At 51.6% G+C, this 13,181-nt stretch overlaps 1 protein-coding gene across 3 annotated transcripts in view; it reads left to right on the top strand.

The window, feature by feature from the left end:
* The window catches only part of MXRA7 (matrix remodeling associated 7), a 31,581-nt gene extending 21,837 nt beyond the window's left edge, over positions 1–9,744 (top strand). The window contains exons 3-5 of one of the 3 annotated variants that reach the window (XM_070389131.1): positions 313–409; positions 1,501–1,581; positions 5,355–6,673. In XM_070389131.1, coding sequence (XP_070245232.1) covers positions 313–409; positions 1,501–1,534 — 131 coding nt within the window. In that variant the 3' untranslated portion in view covers positions 1,535–1,581; positions 5,355–6,673. Of the gene's footprint in view, positions 1–312; positions 410–1,500; positions 1,582–5,354; positions 6,674–8,396 lie in introns of those variants that run through there. The other 2 variants (XM_070389130.1, XM_070389132.1) reach the window with 2 other exon arrangements.
* Positions 9,745–13,181: the final 3,437 nt, after the last annotated feature.

The raw sequence follows: 13,181 nt of genomic DNA, 5'->3' as shown, positions 1-13,181 counted from the left end.
AATGGATGGAACCAAATGGCCTGGGGGGACTGGTGTGTGTGTGTGTGCGCGCAGGTTTCTTTCTGGCTGCCTCATCCCCGGTTCAAGTTCCTAAAAAGAGTTCCTGAGTGGAAGGGGTGTGGGGAGATCCTTCCAGGTGCAGGCCTTGGGTGGGCGTGGGCCCCTGTCTGCCCGTCTTCGAAGCGGGGCGCCCTCTCTGGCCCACGTGGTTCTTTGGAAGGGAAAGAACCTTTCCTTTCTAAGGAAGGGAAAGGGGACTAAATTTGCCGGAGAGCCCAGCACGCTAACCGGCTCTACTGGGTGTCTCTGCAGGGGGCGAGGCCTTCTCCTTCAAATACAGCCCTGGGAAGCTGCGGGGAAACCAGTACAAGAAGATGATGACCAAGGAGGAGCTGGAGGAGGAACAGAGGTAGGCCGCCCGGCCCTCCTCCGGGCTGCTCAGCTTTCTGGGGTTCGGGTGCCACTCCGGGAGGCCCCTTCGTTGTAGTGTGGAGAGGAGGCGGGCCTCCCACAAGCCACGCCCCCACTGCCCCATTTCCGTTTTAGAGGTTTTTTCCCCCCTGTCCTGGCTCCATTTCCCCGTAACAGTACCCTTGGGAAACTCTGGAGGAGCGGGTGACAGGGAGGAGGGAGGGCGGCCGAGCCCTTTCTTGCCCCCCACCTCCCCCACCGAGAGGGAGAAAGAGAGATGCTTGGGAAGAGCCTGGAGCAGATCTGGCTGTTCACGGTACACGGAGAGTTCATGACAAAACCAATCCATCACTTCAGGACAGAGCACGATTCTTCCTGCTCATCCGCCTGGCAGCCAAGCGCCCCCGCCCTACCCCGCCAGCACCCTCCAGCTCCCCCACCCCCACCCCCGCCCCAGCACCGGGCCAGCAGTCCTTTTTTATCTGTTCTGCTCCATGGAGCTCTGAGGCAGCTGTAGCCACGGCAGCAACTCATTTTTAGGACTAGGTTCTTCCCCCGCCCGTCGCCAGCCGGACACCTACACTGACCCATGGGCTTCCCTTAGACCCATGGGCTTCCCTCCTAAGGAGCAGCAGTATAGCGGGGACGGATCAGGGGGAAGAACCGGTGGTCTGACACAGGCCAGCCTGTGGCCTGGGGTCCTTTTTGTTCAGGCACATATCTATTAACAAATGGGGGCGTGTTTCCTGAGCCCGGTAACCCGGAGGGGCTGGGCGATCACTCCCCACTGGCTCCCGCAAGCTGGGTTCTAGGGTCAGGAATGGAGGCTCTGTTATTCCAGGATCTAGATTCTATTATTTCCAACCCACCTAGCATCACTCAGGAGTCAGAAGGTGCTCTGCCCACGAGAACCCCTTTTCCCCTCCTGGAGCTGCCGCCAATCCTTCCAAACCTGGCCCGGAAGGCTCTTCACCCAGGGGCGGAGGGGTGGCAGGGTGAGCCCAGCCTGGGGGAGGTGTCCTCCCACTTCTCGGTGCCCACGCGCCGCGGCCTCTGGGTGTGACCCGGTTTGCTGCCTTTATATTTCAGGATTGAGCTGACTTCTGACCTCACTTCCCTGTAGCAAGTTCCTTAGGTCCTGAGCCACAAATATTCTTGCAAATCCTTTTGGTAAGGAGATTGACTTGGTGCCTCCTTCACCCTGTCTGTGACTGTCCCCATCACGACTGTGATCTAAATCTCTCCTCCTCCGCCGCCTTCATAACCGATTAATTCATTTCTGTGTACCCGGGCCGGCTCATTCTCATCCAGCTCAAGGCTCCTGGGCCAGCAGGCCCCTTTCCCACAGCCCAGGGGTTCTTGGAGGCCCAAGTCCCTCCTGGACCTAATGAACCAGCTGCTTGGAGGACTAGCGCCCTCTTGTGAGGCTGGGGGGAAACTGTCATCCCCAGGAGGTGGTGTTCACCCCTGCAGCCTTAGTCCTACCCTAAGAAAGCTCCAATACTTTGGCCACCTGATTTCCAATGAGAGCCGATTCATTGGAAAAGACCCTGATGCTGGAAAAGATTGAGGGCAAGGGGAGAAGGGGGCAACAGAGGATGAGATGGTTAGATGGCATCACTGACTCAATGGACATGAGTTTGAGCAAACTCCGGGAGATAGTGAAGGACAGGGAAGCCTGATGTGCTGCAGTCCACAGGGTTACAAAGAGTCGGACACCACTTAGCGACTGAACAACAACAAAAGAAAGTAGAACAGTGCCCAGCAGAAACCCTGTGCCAAGTTGTGGGTCAGGCTGGTAGTTATGATCAGAGCAAGGGCTGGCAGAGGGCTACGGCCCTGTTTTTGTAAATCCAGTGTGATTGGAACCCGGCTGCATTCATTTGCTTTTCTGTGGTCTGTGGCAGCTTTTGCACTGCAGGGGCTGAACTGAGTAGTAGCAGAGGGACTGTGGGGCCCAAAAAGCCTAAAAGAGTCAGAACCTGGCCCTTTCCAGAAAAGGTGTGCAGCCCAGCATTAAGGATGGAGGGGGCTTGACGTGGCTGTGGGTCCCTCGAAGGCCCCTGTGGGCAGAGGCTGTGGCCAGGACCCTCGCCTTATTCTGTGTCTGCTGCAGATGTGAGGGACCACTAGAAAGGGAAAGGCCAGTTAGCTGACTGGATGGCAGGATCAGGCTGGGGTCAGACTGCCACCATCCCTGGGCTCAGAGCTGGGACGTCGGGCAGGAAGAAGGAAAGTCCTTCCTCCATGGTGTCCAGAGAGCAGACTCTGTTGCCCGGGGGGGATGGGTCTTTTCCCCCCTGGATCTCTGGGGCTCTCCAGATGAGTGCTGTTCTGTGGGGGTGGAGACTGCCCGAGTGCTGCTGTTGGGGTGAAGTTTTCTCACCTCCTCACGTGCAGGCTTGGTTATCACCGCCCTGCCCAAGCTGAGAAGGAGGGACTGGCGGACTTCGTGGCCGTGAACACGGTCCTCCCAGGACGGGGCTGGAGTTCATGTTCCTTTTCATTACTGTCCCTCCCAGCATGCTCCCGGGGCTGCCCCACACGTCTGCCTGTGGGGTCTGCTTGCTCTCTCCCTGCACGTGGTCAGCTGCACGTGGTCCCTGCACGTGGTCAGCCCACTCAGCACTGCATGGGGCCCTATGACGCCCACTCTTCTCGCATGGTCCTCGCATGGTGATGCTTGGGGTTGCAGAGGCTGGCAAGTGTGGCTTTGTCTTTCCATCTACAGTTAGATAGATCCCCTGGGGACGAGGAGAGCTGACAGGTGTGAGACAGCTCTGGTCCCGGTTGGGTTCAGAAAACTGCCTTGGGATTGTCAGGGTGAAAAATACCGTCAAACCACTAGAACCAGAGGCCAGTGAAAAATGTGTGCTCTTCTCTGACTGTTAAATTCTGATCAACCAAACTCTGCTTGTTTCTAATTCCTTTCCTGGCATTCAGGGTCCCCATCACGTAGCAAGCAGGTTAAAAGCCCATGCTGCAAATTCTTGACTTTAAATTCACTAAGCCGGCCAACACAGTAGTATGGATTCCCCCTGCAGCTCTTCTGGGAGGTGCCACATGCAGCCTCAGAATGGCTGGAATGAGGGACTTGCAGGTTGACTGTTCCCCGCAGCAAGACACCACCGCTCACACCCAAGACTAGTGAAACTGGAGAGCTTGGCTGGCTTCTAGCTTGGCAGCAAACAAAAGAAAAAAGGGACCATTGGGCACTCCTTTCGTTGTACACCATCCCTTCTTCCCATCTTCCGGACCAGGGAAAAGTGGAACCCAGGAGGTAGACCAGCTGGCTCTGATAATAAAGACCCGGGACCCAAGTATCCATTCCATTCTGAGTGTCCCCAGGACTGGCCCGACCCTTTTGGAGGTGGACACCGCTCTAGTGGATGATGTTTTGAAATGCGTAACTGGCAAGGGGAATGGATCTTCTGTTTTCCACCTCCTGGCATGTCCGTGAATCATCCACCAGCGTGAATTTCTAGAAACACGTGCTGGCTTATGTCCACATGAGGGCGCCAGAGGGATAAAGTTGGGTCCCCCAGGGCTCCCTCAGCGCTCACTTGGGTAGAGTGCTCAACTTGTCTCTTAGAAAAGGCACACATGCCATTTGCCTCATCTGGGGAGCACATATCCTTAGAAGCCACTGTCCCCAGAAGGGACAAAACCCACCTAGCAAGGACAGGAAATAATCTCTGGTGAGAGGACCAGCTTAGAACGGCCACAAAGCCGAATCTGACCCTTGCAGTCTGACCTACCTAACTAAATACAGGTGAGGCCTCAGCCCACCCATCTATGGCCGCCCTGCTCATTGACACTTGGGGGAACCTCCCCGCCAACTATCTGCTGAGAGACCCTCCCTGTTAAGCTGGGTACAAGTGAGCCCCAATCTGCCCAGCTACCTAATTGAGGACCCAACCTGCTCAACCCCCTACATGTGCAGTCCAGACTGCTCAAATACCCAATGTGGGACCCTCTCTGTCAGCTACCTACAATTGGGCTTCAACCTGCTCAGCTATCTACATGGACACCTGAACCCCCAAATATCTAAGTGGGGGACCCTACCTGCCCAACTAAAGTCTGACACTCACTGCCAACACTCTGCAAGTGGGACCTGCCCTGCCTGACCACCTACTTGTCCTAGCTGTGGGACCCAACCTGTACAGTTATCTGAATGAGGGCCCTGATCTGCTCAGCTGCCAATGTGAGCAACCCCTATCTGCTCAATTACCCACTGGTAGCACCCAACCTGCCCAGCTACCTACACGTGGACCCCTACTTGATCAACTACCCACACAGGGACCTGACCTGCCCAGATACCCAACTGAGGGATCTAACTTGCTTAATTACCCACGTGTGGGTCCCAGTCTGCCAACTACCTATAATGGGGCCCTTGACCTGCTCAACTATCAATGTGTGGGCCCTGACCTGCCCACTTACCTAACTGAAGGTCCACCCTGACCAACTGCCTACAAGTGGGACCTTACTGTGAAACTGCCAATATGTGGGCCCCTACCTGCCCTACTGCCCAACTGAGGGCCCTCCCTGCCTAACTACCCATGTGTGGGACCCCAACCTGCTCAGTCCCCCCACACTTGGGACCCTCTTTGGGACTGTTTAACTGTCCATGTGTGGGACCGGAACTAAATACATACATGAAGGACTTGACCTGCCTACTGACCTACAAGTGGGAGCTTTTGGCCTAACTACCCACACGTGGGGCCTGACCTGCTTCCCGGGAGGCCTGGCAGAGAGTCTCCGGCTAGCTCTGGTTAGTGGGCCATCCTGCTGCAGGTGACTCCCCTGGGGTCTGGATCCTAGCGTCTGGGCTGGCTTCTGCAATTCCAAACATTCCCTTCCTCACCCTATTTCCCCTCTTCTTTTCCCGCAGTAAGATGATATGAGTGAAATCAATGATCTTTTCCCCTTATTTCTCTTTACAGAACCGAGGAATAATGAAGTTATCCTTAGGCTCCTCCTAAAGGCTTTTCCTTTTGGCATCTTAAAACTTGAGCGATACAGTGGAAGCCCCAGAGAGGAGCAAGTGGGCTCCTGGGGTGCATTTTCCTACATAAATCTTCCAGGAGTCGACCCCCACTCCAGGACTTTCCTTGGCTGGGAGGGTCCACAATGCCTGGGGTGATCCCTTGCAGAGGCGTTCCTCCCTGTCTGTGTGGATTGCTTTGTTTAGCTGAAGGATTTTCCTGGACTTTTATTTTCCTTGTCACTCAGTGTTCCTGTCGTCCACACACCCTTTACACCTGAGATATCACCAATGTCACCAATGCCATCATTTTAAAATCAGTATAGTTTCATCCCAGCCCTTCCGCTTTTCATCACCGAAGCCAAACCAAGAGAGACATTGAGGTGTGATGGACACATGATGGGGTGCTGCCTGGGCCCACTGGGTGCTCAGGGGGGTCGACTACCCTCCTCGCCCTTAGGGCCCGCTTCCCCTCTGTCTTTAGCTGGCTGGATTGGGGGGTGAGGGAGACAATGGTTGATGCGTGGGCAGCAAAGCGCCAGAGCCAGCTGTTGATTTCCTCCGGCCCTTACCCTCCACTCAGAGCAGGCTTGGATCCAGCCCTCTTGTTGCGAAAAGGCCTTTTCACCATGTTCTTACCAGCTCAGCTGCATCTCCACCTTCGCTTTAGCAGAAGCAATAACGATAGTGTTCGCTGAAAATGGATGTAACAATTCTGCCTTTTCCTCGGTTTCATAGATGAGTCAGAATTTCACCAGATCATCAGGTGGGGTCCCAGATCCGTCTCTTGGAATTTTATATTTGACGATATTTATACTATACCAAACTAATCTGCAGTTTTTAGATTTATTGGTTAAACATTTTTTAAAGCACTAAGTTTATAAGAAAATTTCTTTTTGTATCTAATGCAAGGCTGGGAAACGTTCAATGTCAGTTCCCAGGGCAGGTTACATTCCCAGGGACCTTCTCTTCCGGGTCTAGTACTTTAGGTTCATGGGTTTAGGAAGGAACAGGGAACAAAGGCAGAGTCACACAGCACCACGTAACAAATAGCAGATGTGCTCCTGTGAGTAGCCCCTGCCCCACACAGCGGTAGTAAGAGATGTCCTTGTCCAGGCCAGGGTCTGATTGAAAAAATAGGTGACTCTTTCCAGGTTATGAAGTTTGTCTGGACACTTTCTGAATGTGGCTTGCAGGCACCAAACCTCATGTACTCCTTATGGCTTGGATTTCTGTATTCAGCCTTTGGTCCAATAAACTTTGAGTAGATGGTCTTGATTACTGCGTGATTATTTCCATTTTGCTTTATCTTTCAAAAATAATCTTTTTGAACCCATTAAAATTCAAGCTCGCTCTCTCTCTCAATTGGTGCCTTTTACTCTCCAGCAAAGTACGACGTCCCAGGACGTGCAAGCCCATGGCCATTAAGAGACACATGGGAAGATGTGTGTTCCTTTGGGGGGTGCACACTTGTACATCTGGATTCCATCCAAGGAGTTCAACTCACAGCTTCTTGACCTAGTATTCCTTTCTTCAGACGGTAGGATACTGCGGACTTCTCACAGGTTCCTTCTCCTCTGGATAGGAAAGCGGATTGTAGAAATAACTTCTCCAGGGTGACTGAGAGAGGCTTGGATGTGGGACTTCAGTATTTCAGCTTCTAGCTGCTGCTCTAGTCAGAAAACCAACAGCCTGCTGTTTGGAGATAAAGGATTATTGGAGAAGGAATATGTTAGGACAAGTGTAAGACCAGACATAGATCGAGAGCCCCTCTAGGCAGGATGGAGGTGCCATCTGGGCAGTGCTGTGCCCTGCAAAGCCAGAGTGCCCAGAGGCTGTACTGAGGCCCTGCCTCCTGGTGGGTCTGCAGGGACCAGAACAGACTTGCCGTTTGCTTGACATCCTCTGAAGGTGGCCCGTGCCGATTTGCTAGTACAGGGTGGAGGGAGGAATCACAGAAGCCTGAAACTGGCATGGTGAGCCCGTGCCAGCATGCAGGGCCCAGCCAGGCTGACAGCACAGCACAGCAGAGCAGAGCCAACAAGAAAGCAACCCGTGGCAGCTAAGCGTCTCCCCACCCTTTCATGTTTGCATTGCTGGGAGGTGTCCTGTGCTGGTCAGATGATATGGCCCAGCTTCACAGAGACAACAGAACATCACTCCCAGCCCCCAACCCCCCAGCCCAGGTGCAGTGAACATAAAACTGATCTCTAGCCAGGGCTGTTCCCCGGTAGGAGGGGCAGAGCCCCCACTGGCTCTAAGGTGTCCTTGTGCAAACTGGAAAAAGGCACCCCTTCCTCTGGGCAGTGAGACCCCACACGCACCCTTGCCCTCAGGCCAAGCACCCTGCGCACACGTCTGTACGTGCCCCTGTTTCCCAGCCAATTGTGTTTTATCTTCCTCCACTTTTGGCTCAGCCATCTAGACTAGCGGTCCCCAACCTTTTTGGCACTAGGAACTGGTTTCGTGGAAGACAGCTTTCCCACGGACCGGGACCAGGGGTGGGAGGAGGTGGTTTCGGGACGATTCGAGCACATCACATTTATTGAGCCCTTGACTTCTATTATTATCACATCAGCCCCACCTCAGATCATCATATCCTGGAGGCTGGGGCCCCTGCTAAACGAAGGCTGTTTCTAACATGTCTCTTCACAGGCTCTCCAGTCACCTAGTGGAACACGTCTCCTTCCTTGTGGCCCACCCCCTGGGGAGATGTGTAATCAACATTAAAGGGAGGCCTTTGGGGAAGTGCAGTGACGAGAACCTGAGTGATAACCTGGGGTCCCCAAATCTCCAGGGTAGACCCCAAGACTTAGAACCCCAGTTAGTAGAAGTCTCGTTTTTTTTTTTTTTTTTTTTTTTAAGACCAAACGAGCTCCTGTGTTAAGAGCAGGTTTTGTCTTTGTTTCATTTCCTTATTCTGACTCTATGGGATGCACAAGCCTCTGTCTCTCCCTGGCTTGGGGGCACCTTTTTCCTCTTTATCCTTTCTTCTTGACAGAGTTAAGAAGGAACAGCTGGCTGCCATCTTCAAGCTCATGAAGGACAACAAGGAGACCTTTGGCGAGATGTCCGATGGTGACGTGCAGGAGCAGCTCCGGCTCTACGACATGTAGGCCGCCTCCGCCTGGCAGGACGCCATGACAGCTGGGTTGCGAGAGCTGGGCCATGACTCTGCCCCAACCTGGGACCCACGCCCTTGTTATCTTCAGACTCTTGTAGGCTTCCTTTTGTCTTATATACATAGATGTAGAGATGTAGCATATACAGAGTTTCTCAGATCTTACAGTTTAGATATCATGTTACAGGAGTCAGGACAGTTGTCCTCAAAGGAGGAAAAAAAGTCCCTGAGTCCTTTGGCTTCTGTTTGCTGGGGAGGCCCCAGCTGTGACATGGGTTCCCCTCTGAGCCTGTCATCTGATCCAAATTAGATCCTAGGCAAGCAGCGGCCCAGAAGGGCTGGCTCGAAGCCTCAGCTCCCCCCCACCCCGCGCCCCACTCCAACCCAGCACACAGTGTGGAAAAGATTCAGGGATGCTGTAAGGAGGAAGAGTATCGGGTCCCGCTGCCCGAGTATCCAGCCTATTAACACTACACCTTCCTCTGCCTTGGAAGAATTTCTGGAAGCTTCTGTCACTGTATGGAAGCAAGGCGTAGGGGAGCATCACTAAAAAAGCAAACAAGTCTGATTCAAAGACTCACCTTCCCTCCTGGAACAAAGCAATGGTATCAGAGTTAGGACCCTCTAAGAGTGTCTCTTATTTAACCATGACACTTACTTTGTATATAATTAAGATTTCTGTGAGTGCTTATCACGCACCTAGACCCGTGCTAGACACTGTCAATAGAAATAAAATATGCAGCACAGTCCCTACCTTTAGAGAAATTAAAGTCCTGTGGAGGAAAATTGCCTGCTGATCCAGTGGTTAAGAACCAGTGCTTTTACTGCCGAGGATGTGGGTTTAATTCCTGGTGAGGGAACTAAGATCCTGCAAGCTGCGAGGTACAGCCATAAACAAACAAATAAAAATCAAGACCTTTGGAGAAGCCAGGTGCACATGCAGGAAAAGAAAACCACCAGTTAGCATTCAATAAAATGCCAGAATGACCTCATGAAGAGTGTCTGGGCCACCTTAGCATGTCAATAAAGTTCTGTGAGTCAGTGAATGCACAATGATGACAATAACAGCGGTTCTTCCATGCTGTCCAGATCCTGCTTCTGATCACCCCCCTGGCAGAAAAATCTATAGCCAACTGAGTTAAGGAGGGTACGCTAAAGGGATAACCTAAGAAAGTTCTTGAAAATATTTTTTATTTGCTGAAATAAAACTAAACACATGAAAGTAAAAGCAGCAGTGGCGTTTTACGAACCTCAGTTTAATAATGACCACGGGGAACACAGTGAACTTTCTTTGCTCCTCTCTTGCTTGTTAGCATTTTTCCCAGGCCCCTTCCCCCGTCTGTCACAGTAATTGCTTTAGCTTCTTTGCTGACAGTTCACAACAGGAGGGTCTGCTCTCTGTGTTTGTTGTTATATCCAAATGTCAGTACTTTTGTTCTTTTTTTAAATATTATTTTTATCTTTTGTGTCACCGCTGTTTTAAAATGTTATGATTTAAGTATTGTTTCCTCTCTCGTGTCCCAGGGACCACCACCGCCCCCCCCCCCATCCACAACCAGGCGGTTTTCTGTCTTCCTGCCCGCCCTGAATGCATGTCAGCAGAACTTGCACTGCCATGCAGCCACTTCATGTCTCTTTCCTCGCCTCCTTCTTCCAGTCCTTCTCTCATTTTATCAAACAAACAAATGACTTGCGGGACTTGAGTCAAAATTCTTATGACTGCAGAAAAAGTAAATTGCAGGAAATTTTCTACACTTGGTTCAGCTAAGATGTTCCAACTGCAAAGAACTGAAAAGTCCAACTCAGTTGTCTTAAACAAGAGGAGAACCAGGGCATGAGAGGAGTCCAAAAGCAGAATGGCTGCAGGTCCAGAAGAGTCAGGGCCCAAGCCATAATTCTCTTGGACTTCCTTGCACTGTAGACTTTTGTCACAAACCAGCTGTCCTCATGGTTGCAAGATGGCTGCAGGAGTTCAGATGTCACATCCAGAAGCAGGAAAAGGTACATTTCTTGCTTGTGTCTCTAGGAGTAAGGCAACTGATTCAGGTGCCCCTGAATCAGGTACACCAGCTGGCCAGAATGTCCTGTGTCCATTCCTTCACCAATCACTAGCAAGGAGATGGGACTACCATGGTTGGCTGAGATGTCTGGGGCTGGGACCAGCATCCCCTAAGCACATAGTCATGCAGAGGAGCAGGTCACTGGACCTCATTGGGGCTCTGTGAGAAAGGGGTAGGCTACAGATAGACAGGATCACTCTGTCACCTGATGGTGACTTGGAAGCTAGTTTCTGAGTGCCCAGCATACATGACACTCCTGGGTAGTGGTTCTGTTGCCCAGGCTCTGTGCCTCTGATGCTCTGCAGAAGCACTGCTGGCTTGATACCATCATTGGGTGACTTTGATGCCATTTCCAGATAAGCCCTGGCTTCTGTTTATGTGATTTCTGTCACTTCATCTGCTTCACTGGGACACCAGTGACCGGAAGAGTCCACTTAAACCCATTTTCAATTGACACCCATATGTCCTACCAGATATCAATATTGCTATAGATCAGGAAAATTGAAGCCCCTTCGGGAAATGTACTTGCAGAATCAGAACTTGTTCTTAGAAGTTTCTGGGAGTCAGTGCAACAAACACATAGCCTCTGCAAGCTGAAAGCGAAAGGAAACAATCATAAGCGTCTGGAGGAAGAAAATTAGATTCCAACAGGGCCATTGCATTGTCCTTAACAGACAACCTTGTTGAATTTTGGACTTCAGCCAATCACATAGGTCAGAATGTTAGCTCAATAAAATTTTAATTTGCATTTTTCTTATGAAAAAGTTTGCATGTCCACTCAAATATTCAGGGGTTTCTGCGGCACAATTTCATCCGGTCATTAACCGCCTATGTTATATATTCTGAGGAACCACACACCCGCAGATTGGACCAATCACTTTCCAGGGCCAATATCCCTTGCGGCGCCTCAGTGGCTCAAGCATCTGCTAATCTATCGCGAAAGGCGGAGCCCTTGATTGTCATTGGGTACCGCACCCTCCCATCGCTCCCCGCCTCCCTCCGAGGCGGGAAGTCCGGTGAGTCCGGTCGCATCCTCAGTGTCCGGTCGGGTTTCCTCAGTGATTGACAAGAGCCCTTGTCCAATAAGGAGCGCAGACTGGCTCATCTGGCCCGCGCGAGGCCTTGCCATGCTCCCGGGCGGCGGCGGAAGCAGCCCAGAGCGGGTTCGGAGACCAGGTCTCCGCAGTGCGCGCCCACAGGGCTACCTCGTAGTCCAGCGCCTCTCGGCGGCCACGCCCACTGGGCTCAAGTCAGAAGATCCGTCCCCTCACCGAGATCCCTGACGCTTAGCCGTGCGACATGGCGACATGCCCCGCCTGCGGCCGCTTTCGTTCCCTCCTGAGGCCAGGCTCCCGCAAGTGAGCAAGCCGACCACCGTGTTAGACCCATGATACGAAGATGAATTCGAGCCGGTCCCTGCACCCCAGTGACTCTCCAAGCCCACCCTGGACTCCCAGGCCACGGTCCCGCCTCTGAATCCAACACACCCTCGACCTCCCTCGGTGGTTAGGCAAAATCTAACAAATCCCCCGATCAGGCAACTATGCACACCCATATATTCTCACCAAGGTGTCTGGTATTAGGCTGACCTTCAAGAAGGGGCGAAGTGAAATGAGTCACACCTTTTTTCATCTGTGCCCGCCCTTTCACATTATGCCCGAGGCGCTTAAGCTGAGGTTTACGAAAGCGTGCGCTAAGTGTGAGATCAAGTTGGACTCAGCCTCCTGGAATGAATGGTCAAATTGTTTCCATTCTGACACCCAAGTCCGGCCCACTGGAGGCTCCACAGCCCTAGAAGGGGTTCCACCGACATTGAATCTTTGGGCCTGATGGCGGCCTGGGTCCTCTACAAAATGAAAAAGCGACCCATACCTCAGAACATGCCGAGTCATCAGAGGTTACTGAACTTAAGTAATCCACAGTCTGCAATCAGGATTTCTTTATACATTTCTTTTTTTTTTTTTTTCCCCTCACCTCTTTTGGTGCCTCAATTACCTTTTGTGAGCGCTCCAATAGGGGACAGGTTAAACTGACTGGTTGTCAGTTAGCTTCTTCAAAGGTTGATCACACTTACTTCAGAACTGTGTGAGGTGGTGTCTTTGGTTCTCTTGTAATTAGCGTCAATGATGCTGCAAGTTCAGTTTTAGGAGAGGAAGCAGCTGGCAAGGGGAATAAAATTAAGAAAATTGTTCCAGGAAGAAAAGGTTTAATGGAGGAAATGAGAGCAAGGGAGTCAAAGCACACAGGATTCAGATCTGAATAATGAGTGATGTGAATTGGGACATTTACCCTCTCAGACATTTATTGAGTCTGGCTTCAAGCACAAACGCTACGCTAGGTGATGTAATGCAAAATGCCTAGTTGAAAGGCAAGGTGCGAGATAGGTTCCCTAACTTTTCAGAACACTGCTGAATGCTGAGAACTGTGTGCCTTGCCAGTGTTCTCTCATGAATCTTCACAACTCTGTGAAGGACATAACATTCTCCTACAGGAGAAAACAGGATTCAAAAAAGACTGATGATCCAATTTTTAAACATGAGCAAAGGATCTTAATAGACTTTTCTGCAAAGAAAATATGGCCAATGAGCACATGAAAAGATGCTCA

This window comes from Bos mutus, chromosome 19 (genome assembly GCF_027580195.1).
Source record: "Bos mutus isolate GX-2022 chromosome 19, NWIPB_WYAK_1.1, whole genome shotgun sequence".
Classification (NCBI taxonomy): domain Eukaryota; kingdom Metazoa; phylum Chordata; class Mammalia; order Artiodactyla; family Bovidae; genus Bos; species Bos mutus.
The sequence above is the reverse complement of the archived record's forward strand: the minus strand, read 5'-3'. Positions and strand labels throughout refer to the sequence as shown.